This window comes from the organism of the source record quoted next, unplaced genomic scaffold, assembly GCF_019419815.1.
Source record: "Pyrus x bretschneideri cultivar Hongxiangsu unplaced genomic scaffold, Pyrus_bretschneideri_v1 Contig20, whole genome shotgun sequence".
Lineage (NCBI taxonomy): Eukaryota > Viridiplantae > Streptophyta > Magnoliopsida > Rosales > Rosaceae > Pyrus > Pyrus x bretschneideri.
The window spans coordinates 4454487-4471132 of record NW_025999502.1 but is presented as its reverse complement, the minus strand read 5'-3'; the positions used below and the strand labels follow the sequence as shown (position 1 = coordinate 4471132).

The window sequence follows — 16646 nt, the reverse complement described above, 5'->3', positions numbered from 1 at the left end:
GTTCTGATGTGAATAATTGACAAGTTTCATATTCTTTACTAAGAGAATAAGCTTTTTCAACAGTTTTGACATGATGTTCACTTCTAAAAGAGGCTACTAACCATTTCGTTTTGTAAATGTTTTTACTAGAAACCTTGGGGATATTCCAATCTCCAAAGTCGACACTATCATCTGTTTGAAATTCTAATTTTTGTTCTTCATTTACTATGTATAGAATTCTAATTAAACTGGATTTGGAGCTAGTGCTGGCCATTGGATTAGATCTAAATAATGTACTCATAATGCTCAAAATGCAGGTTTTCAATATACAGAAATCTTACTGGCTTTACCTTCCTCGCGTATTTGCTAAACTCTCTCTCCGCTCATGCCAATCTTATGGACTTATTGTTTGGAACACGCCTTACTATTTGGGTTGAGAGTAAACAATCCTACTTAAAAGGTTAACAAATAAAATAAACTGTAAATGAAAATTGAAGGATAAACATAATGCAGTGATTATAAAGATGATAACTCAATTACCACTCACTTGGCTCTAATACCAAATGGGACGGAACTAGTGATGATTATGATGAGGGCAAGTGAGTGGTTTGCTTTGTATACAAAATACAAAGCAAATACACACACACACACACACACACACACACACATATATATATATATATATATATATATATATATATTTCCAAAACCCATGGAGAAAATGTAACATGGCACTGTCATCACACTACATTAATCCTACTTGCACCAAGTGGGAATAACAAACATATAACTCCCTGTCACCAATAGACGAATTATTACATATTTTTCGTTATACTTAAGGGTTTCGTTATATTTAAGGGTTTCAAATTTTTGAAGTGGTTTGCTTTGTATGCAAAATACAAAGCAACACACACACACACACACACACACACACACACACACACACACACACACATATATATATATATATATATATATATATTTCCAAAACCCATGGAGAAAATGTAACATGGCACTATCATCACACTACATTAATCCTACTTGCACCAAGTGGGAATAACAAACATATAACTCCCTGTCACCAATAGACGAATTATTACATATTTTTCGTTATATTTAAGGGTTTCAAATTTTTGAAGTGGTTTGCTTTGTATACAAAATACAAAGCGCGCGCGCGCACATATATTTCCAAAACCCATGGAGAAAATGTAACATGGCACTATCATCACACTACATTAATCCTACTTGCACCAAGTGGGAATAACAAACATATAACTCCCTGTCACCAATAGACGAATTATTACATATTTTTCATTATATTTAAGGGTTTCAAATTTTTGACCTAATTTATTCTTACTCATCAAGAAATTTTTTAGTGTGTCAGAAACACGGTTCGGCACACTAAGTGTTATAACGCAATTGTTTAAATTTTTTTTTTTTTAAGTTTCCAACTAATTATATTATTACACGTAGCATACCAAACCGTGTTTCTGTCACAGTGAAAAATCTCTCATACTCATCGCTCTACATCCTCTCTACTCTTGCTACCACCAATTACTTAGAAGGATTAGAATTTGATATAATGAAGACATGCCGTAGCCAACTCAGATCTATGTCATGAGCAAGGTGAAAGACACCTTTCATATATTAAACAATTAAAGCATGAGGAAAACGCATTCAAAATTGATAAATTCAAAAACACTCTTAAGGGTCCCTAATGACAATATTAATATGGGGACTCTCTCCTTAGTTCTTCTCATAACTTCCTCACAATCTGATCAGAAACTGTCATTCAACCCACCAAAAAAGTTTATGATCCTAAAAAAGCTAGGACAACACCATAAACATGTCTTCTCTCCAACAAACCTTCTCATCCAAATCCAGTTCGAACTTCAACGAGTTCCAATGGGTTATTCAAATCCGAAAAACACTCGGGGAAGAGCTCGACGATGATAGCGAAATCCCTGTTTCCGTTTTCAATGTCCCAAAAACCCTTTTGGCCAGTGATCCTGATTCCTACACCCCACAAGAAGTTGCAGTTGGTCCTTACCATTATTTGCGTCCGGAGCTCTGCGAGATGGAGAGGTACAAAGTGGCTGCAGCTAAAAGAACACAAAAGAATCTCCAGTGCCTTAAGTTCCAAAATCTTGTTGACCAATTGATAAACCTTGAGCCGCGGATTCGTGCTTGCTACCACAAGTACCTGGATTTCAATGGTGAGACTCTAGGGTGGATGATGGCGATTGATGCATCGTTCTTGCTAGAGATGATCCAACTCTATGGAGCCAAAGAAGGGAAGATTTTGACAAGAGTTTCCTCAAAGATGTCACGCTTGGTTGACTATTCCGGCAGGAACTCAGCACACCATGCAATTCTAAGGGACTTGGTAATGCTCGAGAACCAAATCCCACTATTTGTGTTGAGAAAAATGTTGGAGTTTCGATTCCAATCGTTGGAAACCGCCGACGAGATGCTGCTTTCAATGTTGATGGGATTGTGCAAAGAGCTTTCACCATTCAAGATGAAGGATGAGGACCTACCAATGATCACAGTCTCAGAATGTGCTCACTTGCTAGACTTTGTGTACCAAATGATCACCCCCAAACTAGAACGCCGGCCCTCTGAAATTGTAGAAGATGAGGATCAAGGTGAAGGCACAGAAGAAGACAAGGAGTCAAAATCTACGAAGAACCCGAATTACGTTAAACAATTTCTTGAGGAAGTATGGACGCTGCTGTCGAAACTAAACAAAGGCCCGGTACGTCTCCTTAAAAAAATACTCGTATCCGGACCTATTAAAGTGATATTTAAATTGCCTTGGACAATCCTCTCCAGCCTTCCTGGATTTGCACTTTTGAAACAACCTGTTGCTTATTTATTCTCCTCCCAAGACAAAGAAGAAATCAAACCGGAAAATGAAAGTTCCGTCAACAAACCGCCATTGGTAGAGGAGATTACAATCCCTTCTGCGTCTGATCTTATGGAATCCGGGGTCCGTTTCGTGCCAACAAAGGGTTGCATTTCATCCATCTCCTTTGATCCCAAAACGGTCACACTTTACCTCCCCGCAACTAGCTTAGATGTGAACACAGAGGTGATCCTGAGAAACTTGGTAGCTTATGAAGCATCAAATGCATCAGGGCAGTTGGTTTTTACGCGCTACACTGAAATGATGAACGGGATTATAGACACGGAGGAGGACGCAAAGCTGCTTAGAGGAAAAGGTATAATTCTGAACCGTTTGAAGAGTGATGAAGAAGTGGCCAATCTGTTTAATGGTATGAGCAAGTCGATTCGGTTGACGAAAGTGCCATTCTTGGACCAGGCGATTGAAGATTTGAACAAGTATTACAACGGTAGATGGAAGGTTAAAATGGCAAAAATTTTCAAGGTTTATGTGGTTGGTTGCTGGCCAATTCTTGCTTTGCTGGCTGCCGTTTTTCTCTTGCTATTGATGGCATTGCAAGCGTTTTGCTCAGTTTATAGCTGCGGTCGCATATTTCACATCAACACCACCACTACTACTTAGTGATGATGCTTAATTAGTGTTTTTTTTTTGTGTGCTCAATTAGTTAGTTATATCTTAGTCCCTTCTATTTTTGCTAATCGATCACCTCTTGATTTGATTTTTCTGGCTAAAGAAAAGGATATGGCTGGGTTTGCCTTCTTACTGTACTTCGTTATGCTTTCTATGGTGGATTTGCAATTAATCAAATGATTGTATGGTGCTTATTTCCCTAATGGGTTTGATTCTTTCTTTTCATTTTTAATCGATCGAATTAGTGGTTGTAAATTTGTAATGATGATAAGGGACATGATTGTTCCGATTGTATGTCAATGGTGCGATATATTATCTATATGCAATTTTCTATTCTAAAAATTTCATACCACTAGGCACTATACTTAGTAAGATTATCAACTTCATAATAACAGCCTTTACAGGTTTTGTTTTGTTTTCTTCTTCAAACAATAGCAGTTTTATTCATTAAATTCGAATAGTATCATTAAGTCATTACAAAACAACCGTATATATAGCCAGTCTAAAAAGATGGAGTTTCGTCTGTGAGACTCTAGACATAAAGTCATAGAGTATGCTGCATCGTTACAGCAACGACAATGGGAAAATGAAAATCTTTCGCCATCCGAATATACCTCCAGTAGACACACATGTCAACCGGGCACCTTCTAGCATAGGTATGAGAGTTGATGAATCTGATTCGACAGTTACGTACGTGCATGAACCCTGATTAGTCAATACGTACATGCAACGCATCTGCTTCTGCCTCCACTACAAAACTAGAAGCACAAGGAAACCTGATCCCCCTCCCTCCTCCCATCTGAAACCACCCGACGCTATCTCTAACGATCCATCCAACTCCTCCTGCCATCAAGGTGTCACAGTTGACCTTAAGAGTGCCAAAAGCGACTTCCTCCAGCGTTCCTGCTTGCTCCTTCTTCCCCCAGCATGCTGCACAGCAAGCACATCTCCATATCAGAAAATTGGGTCATTGAGTTTCGTGAGATGCACATGGCCATGTAATTAAGGGATTTTATTATTTCCCATGATGTTTTGGTGCCTTTTTAAATATTCCACTTGGTGGTAGGAGCGTTTTGGCACACCAGTAAATAATCACGTGGATTGAATTGTGTATTATTTCATGAGAAATCCTACAAGAATAATGAAGAAAAAGACCTGAGCTCACAGCATGAATTGTCAGAATATATGTTTAGTAAGAACTGCTACTTAATTACGGAGATTTATATTTAATAAAGGAAATAAAAGAACCAAGAAGGTTAGGTCACTCAGATATACATTATACTATATATATCTATATATATTCTACCTGCTGCGATATGTATGTAAGTACTAAAAATCCAACATCCTTTCCATGTGAAAGGCTAACTTACTTTATCTATAGATGTCTGTCTAAACTCCAAACGTATAAATTATTGAAAAAAGTCGTCCAACCATTGCGGATAATAGATATGTCCAAGAACTAACTGGCAGCTGAGCTTGAGTCATTGTTGAATAATATAATCTACCAAGCTACCTAAAACTTTATAGTGCATTTCTCCCTTAAAAGGATATATAACTTTGGATTTGATGTTGTGGATGTATAATTTTCGAAAAATTACTTGATAAATTTTTAGGTCTAGCATGGCTCACTACTACATTAGTGATATTGTCACTAACTCAACCACCTATTATTAAGTGTGTGAAGTTTTATTATAGAAGACCTCGATTATTTCGGTCTGGTTTGGAAGATTCAAGATTGTAGTTGATTACTCCAAAACTACCAGCAAGGAGATGATGCTGTTTGCTGGCCCTGCATGCATCCTAGAAAATTCTTGAGTGCAAGGTAAGTTCAGCTCCTCAGGCCAAGGAAATTACAGGGAGTTCTAATCGGGATTTTGCTCCACTGTCGCTGGGGTACAGGATAACTTATTCCCACCGACACGTGTAGAGATGGTACAAATAGTTTTAAAAAAATGGATTAATTTTCTAAAAGCTAGTTTGGAAGTGTTCGTAAAATGAGTGAAAGCATTTTTGATGAAACTGATTTTGGCTTCCAAAAGCACTATAAGTGTCCTTCTTGCAAAAAGCACTTAAATGCTTTTCCAGAATCCACTTGGATATTTTACTAAGAGCAACTTCACCTCTAAAAACCAAGCTGGGCAAGAGTCTATTCAATCCACCCAAATGAATAGTAATTGACGGCAATGAATAGTAATTACCTAAGTGCATCTCCATCCCTAATCTGAATAGCTTAGTCAATTCATATTAAAATATTATTAATTTTTATAAAATAATAAATAAATAAAATTATTTTTAATTTCGGATAGGATTTTTAACTAATCTTGTCACGCCACGTGATCTAAAAGTAGAATTTTTTGTGGAAGATGATTAGGTATTTATATATAAAAAAAAAAATCGTTTTATTTTTTTTCTGTATTTTTAAACAATTTTTTTAATTTTTTTTATTAAGTTAATTAATCTGGATCGTGGGATTTCAAATAGGTTGAAATCCAACAGCCCAAAAGTGGACACTTGGCGAACTATAAGATTCTGACATTTTTTTAATGCTGGTACGCCTGCCCACATGTGTGTGTTTCCCATGCACTAACAGCAAAAAAAGAAATTCACATGGCTGACCACATGCTAACGCCATGTAGGCCGGTTTCTTACTCAACATTTTGTGCTGGGCTCAAAGTTAGCCTTTACTTTGGGTCAGCTAATTGGATGGGGTGGGGTGGAATTTTTTTTTTTTTTTTTTTTTTTTTGGAGGGGGGCCTAGGGGGGGGGATGGGCTATTGTCCAACTCATTTGTTAGTGGTGGACTTGCTCAAAGGATTGGTTCAAAAACATTTTAACCAAAAGTACTTCCAGACATTTTAAAAGTACTTCTAAGAAAACCCTAAGCAGTCTATTCAGTTTCTTGTAATTTGAGCTGTATCTTTCATGGAAATTTTTCTTTTCCTTTTTATCCTTAGTTACATCTTGCAGGATCTAAATTCTCATTAGAGAGGAGGATAAAGTTATTTTCTACGATTAGCCAAACCATCAGGCCAATCCCCATCCTAGAATATTTGAGGCACGATGGACCAATTCCGATATTATATATAGGTTGAAATTTGACTGAAAAGTCAAATTTAACTGGCTCGAAGCACAATCTTACTCCACCCAACCAATCCTCGATCAATTTGGACCAAGTGTTTGAATACAAGCAACCTTACGATCACTAAAAAACAAACAAAAAAACATAAACATTACCCTTTATTTGACTCCTTTCAATCGAGAAAAACTTCAGTAGGGCTTAACTTAAGAAACTTCGGTATAACTTAATCCAAGGTTATTTCTCCTCTCAATCGGGTACAAAAAAAACCCTTAACACTATACCATTTCTTCACTCTATATATTCAAATAATCTAAATAACTCCGTGTACAAAGATCATTTATTCACTCTATGGTCAAATAATCAAATGACCCCTTGGCAATACAACCATCATTTAACTACTTGCGAAAAGCAAATCGTCTCCACTCTTGTTCAAGGTCCGTCATTTATCTCAAACACAAGGTCAAATTCTTACTAGAGCAAATCGTTTAAATCTCTTAACTACTTGCAAATCTCCAAATTGTATCAAACTATATTGGATGAACTGAGATTCTCTCCGGATTTCTGTGTTCGGAGTCTAAGGAAGAGTGGAATAAACTAATGTGGGCCACATTGTTGATGTAAATTTCCGCCGTCTCTTCTTTTGACAAAAATACACTTGTAAAATATTAACACCTAAGATTAAAGCAAAAAGCCTCACGTGCCCACGATGAATGGGAGCTTTTGGCCAAAGAATCTCCGATGCCAAAGTTAGAATTTTGAAAGAAAAAAAATGTGTTTAGACGTTTGCAAGTAGAAAAATCCTCTTGAACTTTGGAGATAAAGTGAGTATTTATAGGAAAGATGGAGGAAATGGGCCGCTCTCTAGAGTTTAGGGGTGGACGGTGTGACATCCCACATCGCCTAGAGGAGTGATCCTTAAATGTATATTCCCATCCTTACCTAACACGAGGCCTATTGGGAGCTCACTGACTTCGGGTTCCGTTGGAACTCCGAAGTTAAGCGAGAAGGGGGCTAGAGCAATCCCATGATGGGTGACCCACTGGGAAGTTGCTCGTGAGTTCCCAAAAACAAAACCGTGAGGGAATGGTAAGCCCAAAGCGGACAATATCGTGCTACGGTGGTGGAGCGGGCCCGGGAAGTGATCCGCCCTGGGCATCGCCTAGAGGAGTGATCCTTAAATGTATATTCTCATCCTTACCTAACACGAGGCCTATTGGGAGCTCACTGGCTTCGGGTTCCGTAGGAACTCCGAAGTTAAGCGAGAAGAGGGCTAGAGCAATCCCAGGATGGGTGACCCACTGGGAAGTTGCTCGTGAGTTCCCAAAAACAAAAACCAGAGGGAATGGTAAGCCCAAAGCGGACAATATCGTGCTACGGTGGTGGATCGGGCCCGGGAAGTCGTCCCACCCTGGCCGGGATGTGACATTGGTATCAGAGCCTAACCCTGGCCGTGGTGTGCCGACGAGGACGTCGGGCCCCTAAGGGGGGTGGATTGTGACATCCCACATCGCCTAGAGGAGTGATCCTTAAATGTATATTCCCATCCTTACCTAACACGAGGCCTATTGGGAGCTCACTGGCTTCGGGTTCCGTAGGAACTCCGAAGTTAAGCGAGAAGAGGGCTAGAGCAATCCCAGGATGGGTGACCCACTGGGAAGTTGCTCGTGAGTTCCCAAAAACAAAACCGTGAGGGAATGGTAAGCCCAAAGCGGACAATATCGTGCTACGGTGGTGGATCGGGCCCGGGAAGTCGTCCCACCCGGGCCGGGATGTGACAGACGGGCTTGTGTTTAAAGGGAATATTGTAAGATATTTGTGTAAATAAATATCTTGGAGTAATTAGGTCAATATCATAAATAAATGGAATTAGGATTACATACTTGAAAGATGTCTTCTCTATTTAGGAATGTATTTATGATAAAAATAAGAAATTATCCTATCATAAATACCTTTGACTTTTTCTACGCACAAAATGCCTCGAGCAGTCGTTGATCTCTATCTACTCTACCTCATTTGTGTGTGGTGAATGAGAATGCTCTCTGTTCATTTAATAGGGGCAATCTTGTCTTTCTTGAAAAATAATTCACGTGCCAGCTCTATGATTTTTGAGATTTTTTTTGTTCCACACATGATATAAAATAAGTAATCCGAATCTATTAATCCTTGAAGAGAAATGTTAAGGAGAGTCTCTCTAAGTGAGATTCTATATGAACTTTCTGTCATTTAGCACAATGTTTATTACTATTAGCACGAGAATTATACTAAAAACATAAGGTGAAAGATAATTCATAGAAAGTTTTATTTTTTAGAGTCCACTTATAATTTCTCTTTTTTGATTTGTGGACACAAACATCCAGAGAAATCTCAATTTGTACCCGATCAGAGCCACCTGGTGTTTTTAATTGTGTCGAGCAGAGAACAAACATACCGTAAGGCACGTGGCGCCTTGATACTGATATCGGTGCTATTCTATGGTCGGCACGAAAACGAAAACCTCAAACCTTTCAAAATCCAAAAACGAAACAGAGACAGGCAGCTATGGCACCAAAATCAAACCGTCCCCTAAAAACAAAGCCAAACAGAGACAGGCACGTGGAGAAATTACACGTTATCGCCATTAGGCAGACCAAACCCATTGCTTGTTTGAATCTTTGTCATCGCCCTATTAAATAATTTGTTCAAACAAAGAAAACTGATCAATTCGTTGTTCAAACTTTATTAAAGAGTTTTGGTCGACTTCATTTCAGATTAGGACTAAAGGGTGCCCGATAATCGACAAGTGTTTTATTTCATATCCACAATTATATATATATGTATACTTTAGGATTCAGAGATATTTTTTAGGGTATATTTGGTAATGTATTTCAACTATATAGTCGTCTATTTTTTAAGTATTTGGTAAAACATAATGTATATCTAAATCACTAAAAAATAAAACTATGTGATTGTTAGATTAAATAAAAGTCGTTTTAGAATGCATTAAAAGAAGCATATAAATGCTCTTCGCCTTTAAATGAACAAGGTTTCCATATCTAGCAATGACGAAAACAAATAGAACGGATCACAAATTTCCAATGTCCATGTGTAAACTTCCAAACAAACTAACACAATATCCAATTTCACTAATAACTCGAGTTGTCAACAGTCCAAGTACTTAAGTAATTGTAGTGGAGCAAAAAATAATCAAGAAAATTATGGAGGCAACACGTGTACTTTAGGGTGAAAATGACAAAATTACCCTAGAGGCACACTGGGATTCCAACGTGCATGCAACAAACAATAACGACTCAAATCAAGGAAAAGTCAAGGGTGATCAAAATCATATTTATTCAAAACTCTCTTATCACTCCTCATCAAATCCTCACCCACAAGGTAACTTCCAATTATTCTTTTCAAATTGGGATTATTTACCAAATTGATTGCAACATATTATTGGACATAATATCTTGCAATTATATTCAAAATACCACCATAAGTGGCCGGTCCCTATTTCTCCAAATAGGGCCAGCCACACCCCTATATATAGTTCTATTTATCCACCAAAAAGCTAAGGTGATTCTCTCCCTAAAAATTCCTAAACATTTTCTCTCTCAAATTATAACTTTGGCATCGAAGATTCTTCAGCTAAAGCCCCCCCTTCATCTTGGGCATATGAGTTTTTGTTCTGGCAAACATAGCCACTCAGCCTAATAGCGCACTGGGGGCAAACAAGTACCAAAATGATACACCAACCCAAACTAGGGGCATGTCTTGTTCATATCACTCTAGACAATTTAATACTAGAGCAGCACATTACCAGTAGCCAAACATTACAAACTTAGTAGTCCAATTCCTCATGATGTGCACAACTTGGCCCAAGCCAGCCCCAACTCCATGCTCACAAATGTGCCTACTTGATCCACAGCTCCCGATAGCCCTTGATCTATCACCAAGGCTCCTAACCGTGTCAATTTTACACCGCGGTTCCCAGCCGTGCCAATCTTGCCCCATTGCTTCTAATTGCACCAAGCCCATAGCACTCAAAACTTCAAAGCATCCAATGACGGAGCAGAAGACAAGGCTTTATTAACAGCCCCCGCTAGCAAAAGATTTAGAGGTGAAGAAGCTTGTAATCCATTCAGATTCTTAACTGCTCACCAACCAAACCTCAGAATGGCACACGACGAAACATTTAACGATGGCGTAATACTTGAAGAAAGTCTGGCAGTAGCTCACCGCACTTCCCACGTACACCTTTACGAGGGTTCCACAAGCAGTTCGAAGTCTCAAGTAAATCGCCGAACAAGACCTCATAGGCTGAGGATTATTTTAGTTATCTAGCAGTCAGGTTTTCCTCAGCTACACTCATAACAACGATTTCCATGCTCTCCAATGCGAGAGGGTAAACCAATTCCCTGACACCCATCTGGGTAAGCTCTCCATTGAGAGAGGGTAAACTAATTGCTCTCAAGTGCGATAGGGTAAACCAATTTCCCAACACTTATATGGGTCTGTTTTCCAGTGCGAAAGGACAAACTAATTGCTATCTAGTGCGAGATGGTAAACTAATTCCCTGAAACCTATCTGGGTCTGCTCTCTAATGCTACATGGTAAACTAATCGCTCTCCAGTGCGAAAGGGTAAACTAATTCCTCGACACCCATCCGAGTCTGCTTTCTAGAGCTAGAGGATAAACCAATTGATCTTTAATGCAAAAGGGTAAACTAATTCCCCAACACCCATCTGCATCTACTCTCCGGTGCGAGAGGATAAGCTAATTGCTCTCCAGTGCAAGAAGGTAAATTAATTCCCCAACACCCATCTGGGTCTGTTCTCCAATGTGAGAAGGCCACATCTTAAGAGATCGAATACTCAAAGGCCAGCTAAGCAGCAAATGGTCAGGGGGCAGCAGTCACTTCGCACTCAACAATTCATTCATTTGACCCTTTATCTTCAACAACTCCGATCTTGGCAGCTTCATCCTTGATTATTCCATCTATAGCAATTGAGAAATCAAACTCAAGCAGTTTCCTTATTCTTGGCAAGCAGCCCAAACATGGCAGCCCAAACCGTTGCTCATGCCAAGCCACTTCCTCGGTTAATGCCGAGCCAGCCCTTGGCTTCAGTCAATCCGAGCAGCACAAGTTGTGGTCGCTGCCACACCATCTCTTCGGCTTATGCCAAGCAGACTCTTGGCCCCTGCCAGCCGAGTAGGGATAAATAATTACACTCTGAAGTTGATTTAATCCCCTACTTAAGGTAGGCTTAAATAGGCTTTGGAGGTGATTTATTTCCCTTTCCTAGAAGAATCTAATTCCAAGTCCAAGTGAGAATCTGTACCAAACTTAGAGATCTCTACACCTGTTGCTTTTTCCTGCGAGCAGCCCAGTAGGTATGGGGGCATTTGTGGAGCCAAAAACAATCAAGAAAATTATGGAGGCAACACGTGTACTTTAAGGTAAAAATGACAAAATTACCCTCGAGGCATACCGAGATTCCCACACGTATGCAACGGATAATAACGACTCAATCAAAGAAGAGTCAAAGGTGATCAAAATGGTATTTATTGAAAACCCTCTCATCATTCCTTATCAAATCCTCATCCATAAGGTAACTCCCAATTATTCTTTTCAAATAGGGATTAATTACCAAATTAATTGAAAGATATTATTTGACATAATATCTTGCAATTATATTCAAAATACCACCATAAGTGGCTGGTCCCTATTTCTCCAAATAGGGCCAGCCACACCTCTATATATAGTCCCATTTCTCCACCAAAAAGCTAAGGTCATTCTCTCCCTAAAAATTCCTAATCACTTTCTCTCTCAAATTCTAACTTTAGCATCAGAGATTCTTCAACCAAAGCCCCCCATTTATTGTGGGCGCATGAGGCTTTTGGCCTTAATCTTAGGTGTTATTATTTTGCAGGTGCATTTTCGTCAAATGAGAAGACTGCAGAAATTGGATCCACAATTGTCATACTGATTGTTAGAGAAACAAGTCTGATTCATAACCTTGATTTCTCCACCATGGTTTTCTGTACTTATAATTACCATTAGCCTAATTATATATAATGCACAATTAAGCACTAGATTAAATATAGTTAGTCATCCTTGTATATAGCCCAGGATCAATCATAAATCCTTCATAATTTTGCATGGTATCAACCATTCATTTCCTTCTTATGAAGAATTTCTGATTATCCTTGTCAGTCATCATGGTTTCTCTTTCTTCTGCTTCCGTCACTGTCTCCTCTATTTCCCTCACCTCTCTCTCTCTTACACCTGAGAACTTTTCAAATTGGATGAACACAACTACCTTCACTGACTCCAGAAAATCAAACCCTTCCTCATTGGCATAGATCTCTGGAAATTTGTTAGCAGCTCTCACCCTCATCCTTCATGCACCACCACTCCTTCACTAGTCACAGAATTTGATTCTACCTCGAAATCTGATTCCCCTTCTCCCTGCACCAAATCCTTCCTACATAGCCTTGTATTGTTAAGACCAACTCGTGGTGAGCTATCTCACCACCACCTTCACCAATATATGTCCTTGGTCTCACTTTTGGACTTGATGCCTCCAAACAAATATGCGATTTCCTCCACAACCATTATTCTCAGGTAAAATCAATTGATAATTACCTGCAACACACTAAAACCCTGGCCGATTCTCTAGCCGCCATTAACTCCCCATCCAGAGCAAAGAACTCGTCACCACTGTGCTTCGTGGCCTAAGACTGGACTATGCCTTGTCTACCACAACAATACTTCAGTTCCCACATCTGCTCGAATTATCAGAACTTTGATCTTGAATCCTTTTTTTTTTTAGAGCCAACAATCATAGAAGACTTCCAACATTGGTATGCCCAATTGGTTCTGGTTGGCTGAAAATGGTAATTTTAATAGAAAAAACAGTGTAGGATTTAAAAGAGAAAAGGGAAAGAAGAGTTGAGGAAAAAGAGGCAATTTTATTTCTTCATTCATAGTCATTCTGCTCTCATTATTACATATTTATACTCCTCATAAAAGGGAAAAACCCTAGCTACTTGGACCTCAAGAAAGAAGGCTAGTGCGGGCCAGTTGCAAAAGGAGATGTAGTGGGCTTAAGTAAATGAGCTTAACAACTCCCCTCTCTTGAGAACAGGCCTGACCTCAAGACGTGAAGTTGGGGTAACAGGCCAAGATGTCGTCAACTTCCTCCCAGGTGGCGTCTTTGGTGCGTAGGCCAGCCCATTGAATTAGCCATTTTGTAATAGCCTTATTTTTTTTTTCTTGAACATGCCCTAGTCTAACACTTTTTCTGGTTGCCAGTGTAGAACCTCAGTGGAGTCGATATGAGGCAAATCTGACAGTGGAGGAGAAGCACTACCAATCTTTTGTTTGATGAGAGACACATGAAAGACAGGGTGGATTTTGGAGTCTGCAGGTAGACGAAGTTGATATGTTATGGAATCAATGCACTTAGTTATCTGAAAAGGTTCATAGAACTTAGGTGCCAGCTTGTTTGTTGTTCGAGTAGCCACTGATTGTTGGCGGTATGGTTGAAGCTTCAGGTAAACCCAGTCGCCCATGTTAAATTCTAGCTCAGTTCTCTTATTATCATAGACTTGTTTCATTATGTTTTGTGCAGGCTACAAACTTGTTCTCAGGAGACTGATTAATTTGTCCTTATCTTATAGTGCAACATCAATCGAGTGTACCATCATAGAACCGAGCATATACACGTGAATGGTTGGTTGTTCAATACAGTAAACAGCGTGATATGGAGACATTTTGATGGTAGATTAGAAGCTTGTATTATACCACCATTTAGTTTATGGAAAGACATAAGACCATTTGGTAGGTTTGTCTGTTGAGAAACATCGAAGATAATGTTCCAATGTGCGGTTGAGGACTTCCGTTTAAGGGTGGTAATCTAAACTTAGGCAAAGCTTGTTGCCTTGGTGTTTAAAGAACTCTTGCCAAAAGTTACTGATGAAAATTGGGTCACAGTTTGAAACGATCGACTTGGGCATGCCATGGAGTCGGAAAACCTCCTTGATAAAAATGTCAGCTGCAGAGGCAGCTATGTATGGGTGCTTTAGTGGTATAAAGTGGCCATACTTTGATAGGAAATCGACGACAACTAGGATCACAGTGTACCCATTGGAAAGAATAAGCCCTTCGACAAAATCAAGACCGATGTCCTGCCATATGCCAGCGAGGATGGGCAAAGGCTGCAGCAACCCAGAAGGGAGTATATTCTCAACATTTTGGTAATGACATTCTGTGCATTCAGCCACAAATTTTTTTGTTTCCTTCCTTATTCCCGGCCATAAAAAGTATCTTGAGAGTCTTTTGTATGTGCGAATGAAACCTAATGATCACCTTGGAAAGATGCATAGAATTCATCCAAGAGCTTAGGTCGCCATTGTGATGTGAATGGGACAAAGAACTATTGCTTGTAGTGCAGAACGTCATTTATAATTGAGAACAATTTGATTGAAGTGTTGGGGGCTGGAACTAAAAGGTTCTAAACCTTTTGCACTTCCGGATCCTGCGCATATGACTATTGCAACTGAGGATTGCAATCAAATAGGGGTGGAAAGACCCATTAAGAACATGAGTTCTTATTGGCAGGAAGGAGTATCTGAAGCATTGTTTTGAGAACTGGGCCAATACTCGACCAAGTAGTTGTACCCCAACAATTTCACCAGCCATTTTTTTTCTTGTGGAGTTGTAATTTGTTGTTCCAGAAAGTGTTTGATTGGTTAATGGTCAGTGATAATGCGGAAATGTTGGCCTAATAGATAAGGACACTAATGTTGCACTACAAAGACAATTACTAGCATTTCCTTGTCGTAAGTAGACAGGCCAACGGTATGCCTTGAAAGTGTTTTGCTAAGATATGCAATTGGATGACCATCTTGGCTTAAAACAGCCCCAATACCACTGCATGATGCATCAGTTTCAACGATAAATTGCTTTGAAAAATCTGGTAGTGCTAGCACCGGTGTTGTTGATAAAACACGCTTTAATGCTTTGAAGGCCTTAAGGGAATCAGGAAACCATGAGAAACTGCCCTGTTTTAACATGTTTGCTAAGTGCTTGGCAATTAGTCCGTAATGCTTGACTGAATTTTCGGTAATAACCCGTTAATCCAAGGAAACCTCTAAGGCCCTTGAGCGATGTTGGTTGTGGCCAGTCTATGATAGCCTTTATCTTTGATGGATTGACAACAACTCTACTGCCAGAGATTGTATGGCCCAAATAAACAATTTGTTCTTTGCCAAATGAGCACTTACTTAGTTTGACCTTCAAGCTATGATTAGACAAAATCTTGAAAATTGTCTCCAAATGGGAGAGGTGAGATGCTATTGAAGGATTATAGACAAGTATGTCATAAAAAAAATAAAAAAAAACTAAGACAAATTTTTGTAAGTAATGACGGAAAATAGAATTCATTAAAGATTGAAATGTTGCAGTGCATTTGATAAGCCAAAAGGCATTACCGTGAATTCGTAGTGGCCGTCATGGGTAGGGAAAGCTATCTTTGCAATGTCTTCGGTGCTCATGCGTATTTGGTGGTAACTGGATCTGAGGTCCAGTTTTGAAAAAATGGTTGCTCAATTCAATTCATCTAGAAGTTCATCCACTACTAGTATAGGAAAACGGTCCTTGATAGTTATTGCGTTCAAGGCGTGATAATCAATACATAAGCGTCATGTTTCGTCCTTCTTCTTGACAAAAATAATCAGGGAAGAAAATGGACTTGAACTTGGGCAGATGACACCCAAATTCAAAAATTCCCACACTTGTTTTTCAATCTTAGCCTTTTGACAATAGGGATACTAATATGCGTGAACATTGATAGGGTTCGTATTTGCCAGTAGGGGTATTTTGTGGTCTATTGGTCTTTTGGGTGGAAGGATTGATAGAGTGGATTAATGGATGAGGGATATAATGGCAGAATGAGTGTCCATGGGTGGGTTTATCTAGTCAAGTTATGGAGGCTAAGAGAAAGTATGGATTGCTCATTAAATGGTCCACTCTGTGGCTGGGAACAAGGATGATAAAGGTGTCAAGCC

General features: G+C 39.2%; 1 protein-coding gene across 1 annotated transcript; it reads left to right on the top strand.

Annotated features, from left to right (window-relative positions):
* Positions 1-1690: 1690 nt before the first annotated feature.
* On the top strand, positions 1691-3838 carry LOC103930829 (putative UPF0481 protein At3g02645). The gene has a single exon (XM_048584119.1). It carries the CDS (start codon positions 1826-1828, stop codon positions 3506-3508), a length of 1683 nt encoding a protein of 560 aa, XP_048440076.1. The 5' UTR covers positions 1691-1825; the 3' UTR covers positions 3509-3838.
* Positions 3839-16646: the final 12808 nt, after the last annotated feature.

Bases quoted from the DNA above. Each gene is read 5' to 3' on its own strand.
- LOC103930829 (XM_048584119.1), top strand. From the start codon at position 1,826: ATGTCTTCTCTCCAACAAACCTTCTCATCCAAATCCAGTTCGAACTTC.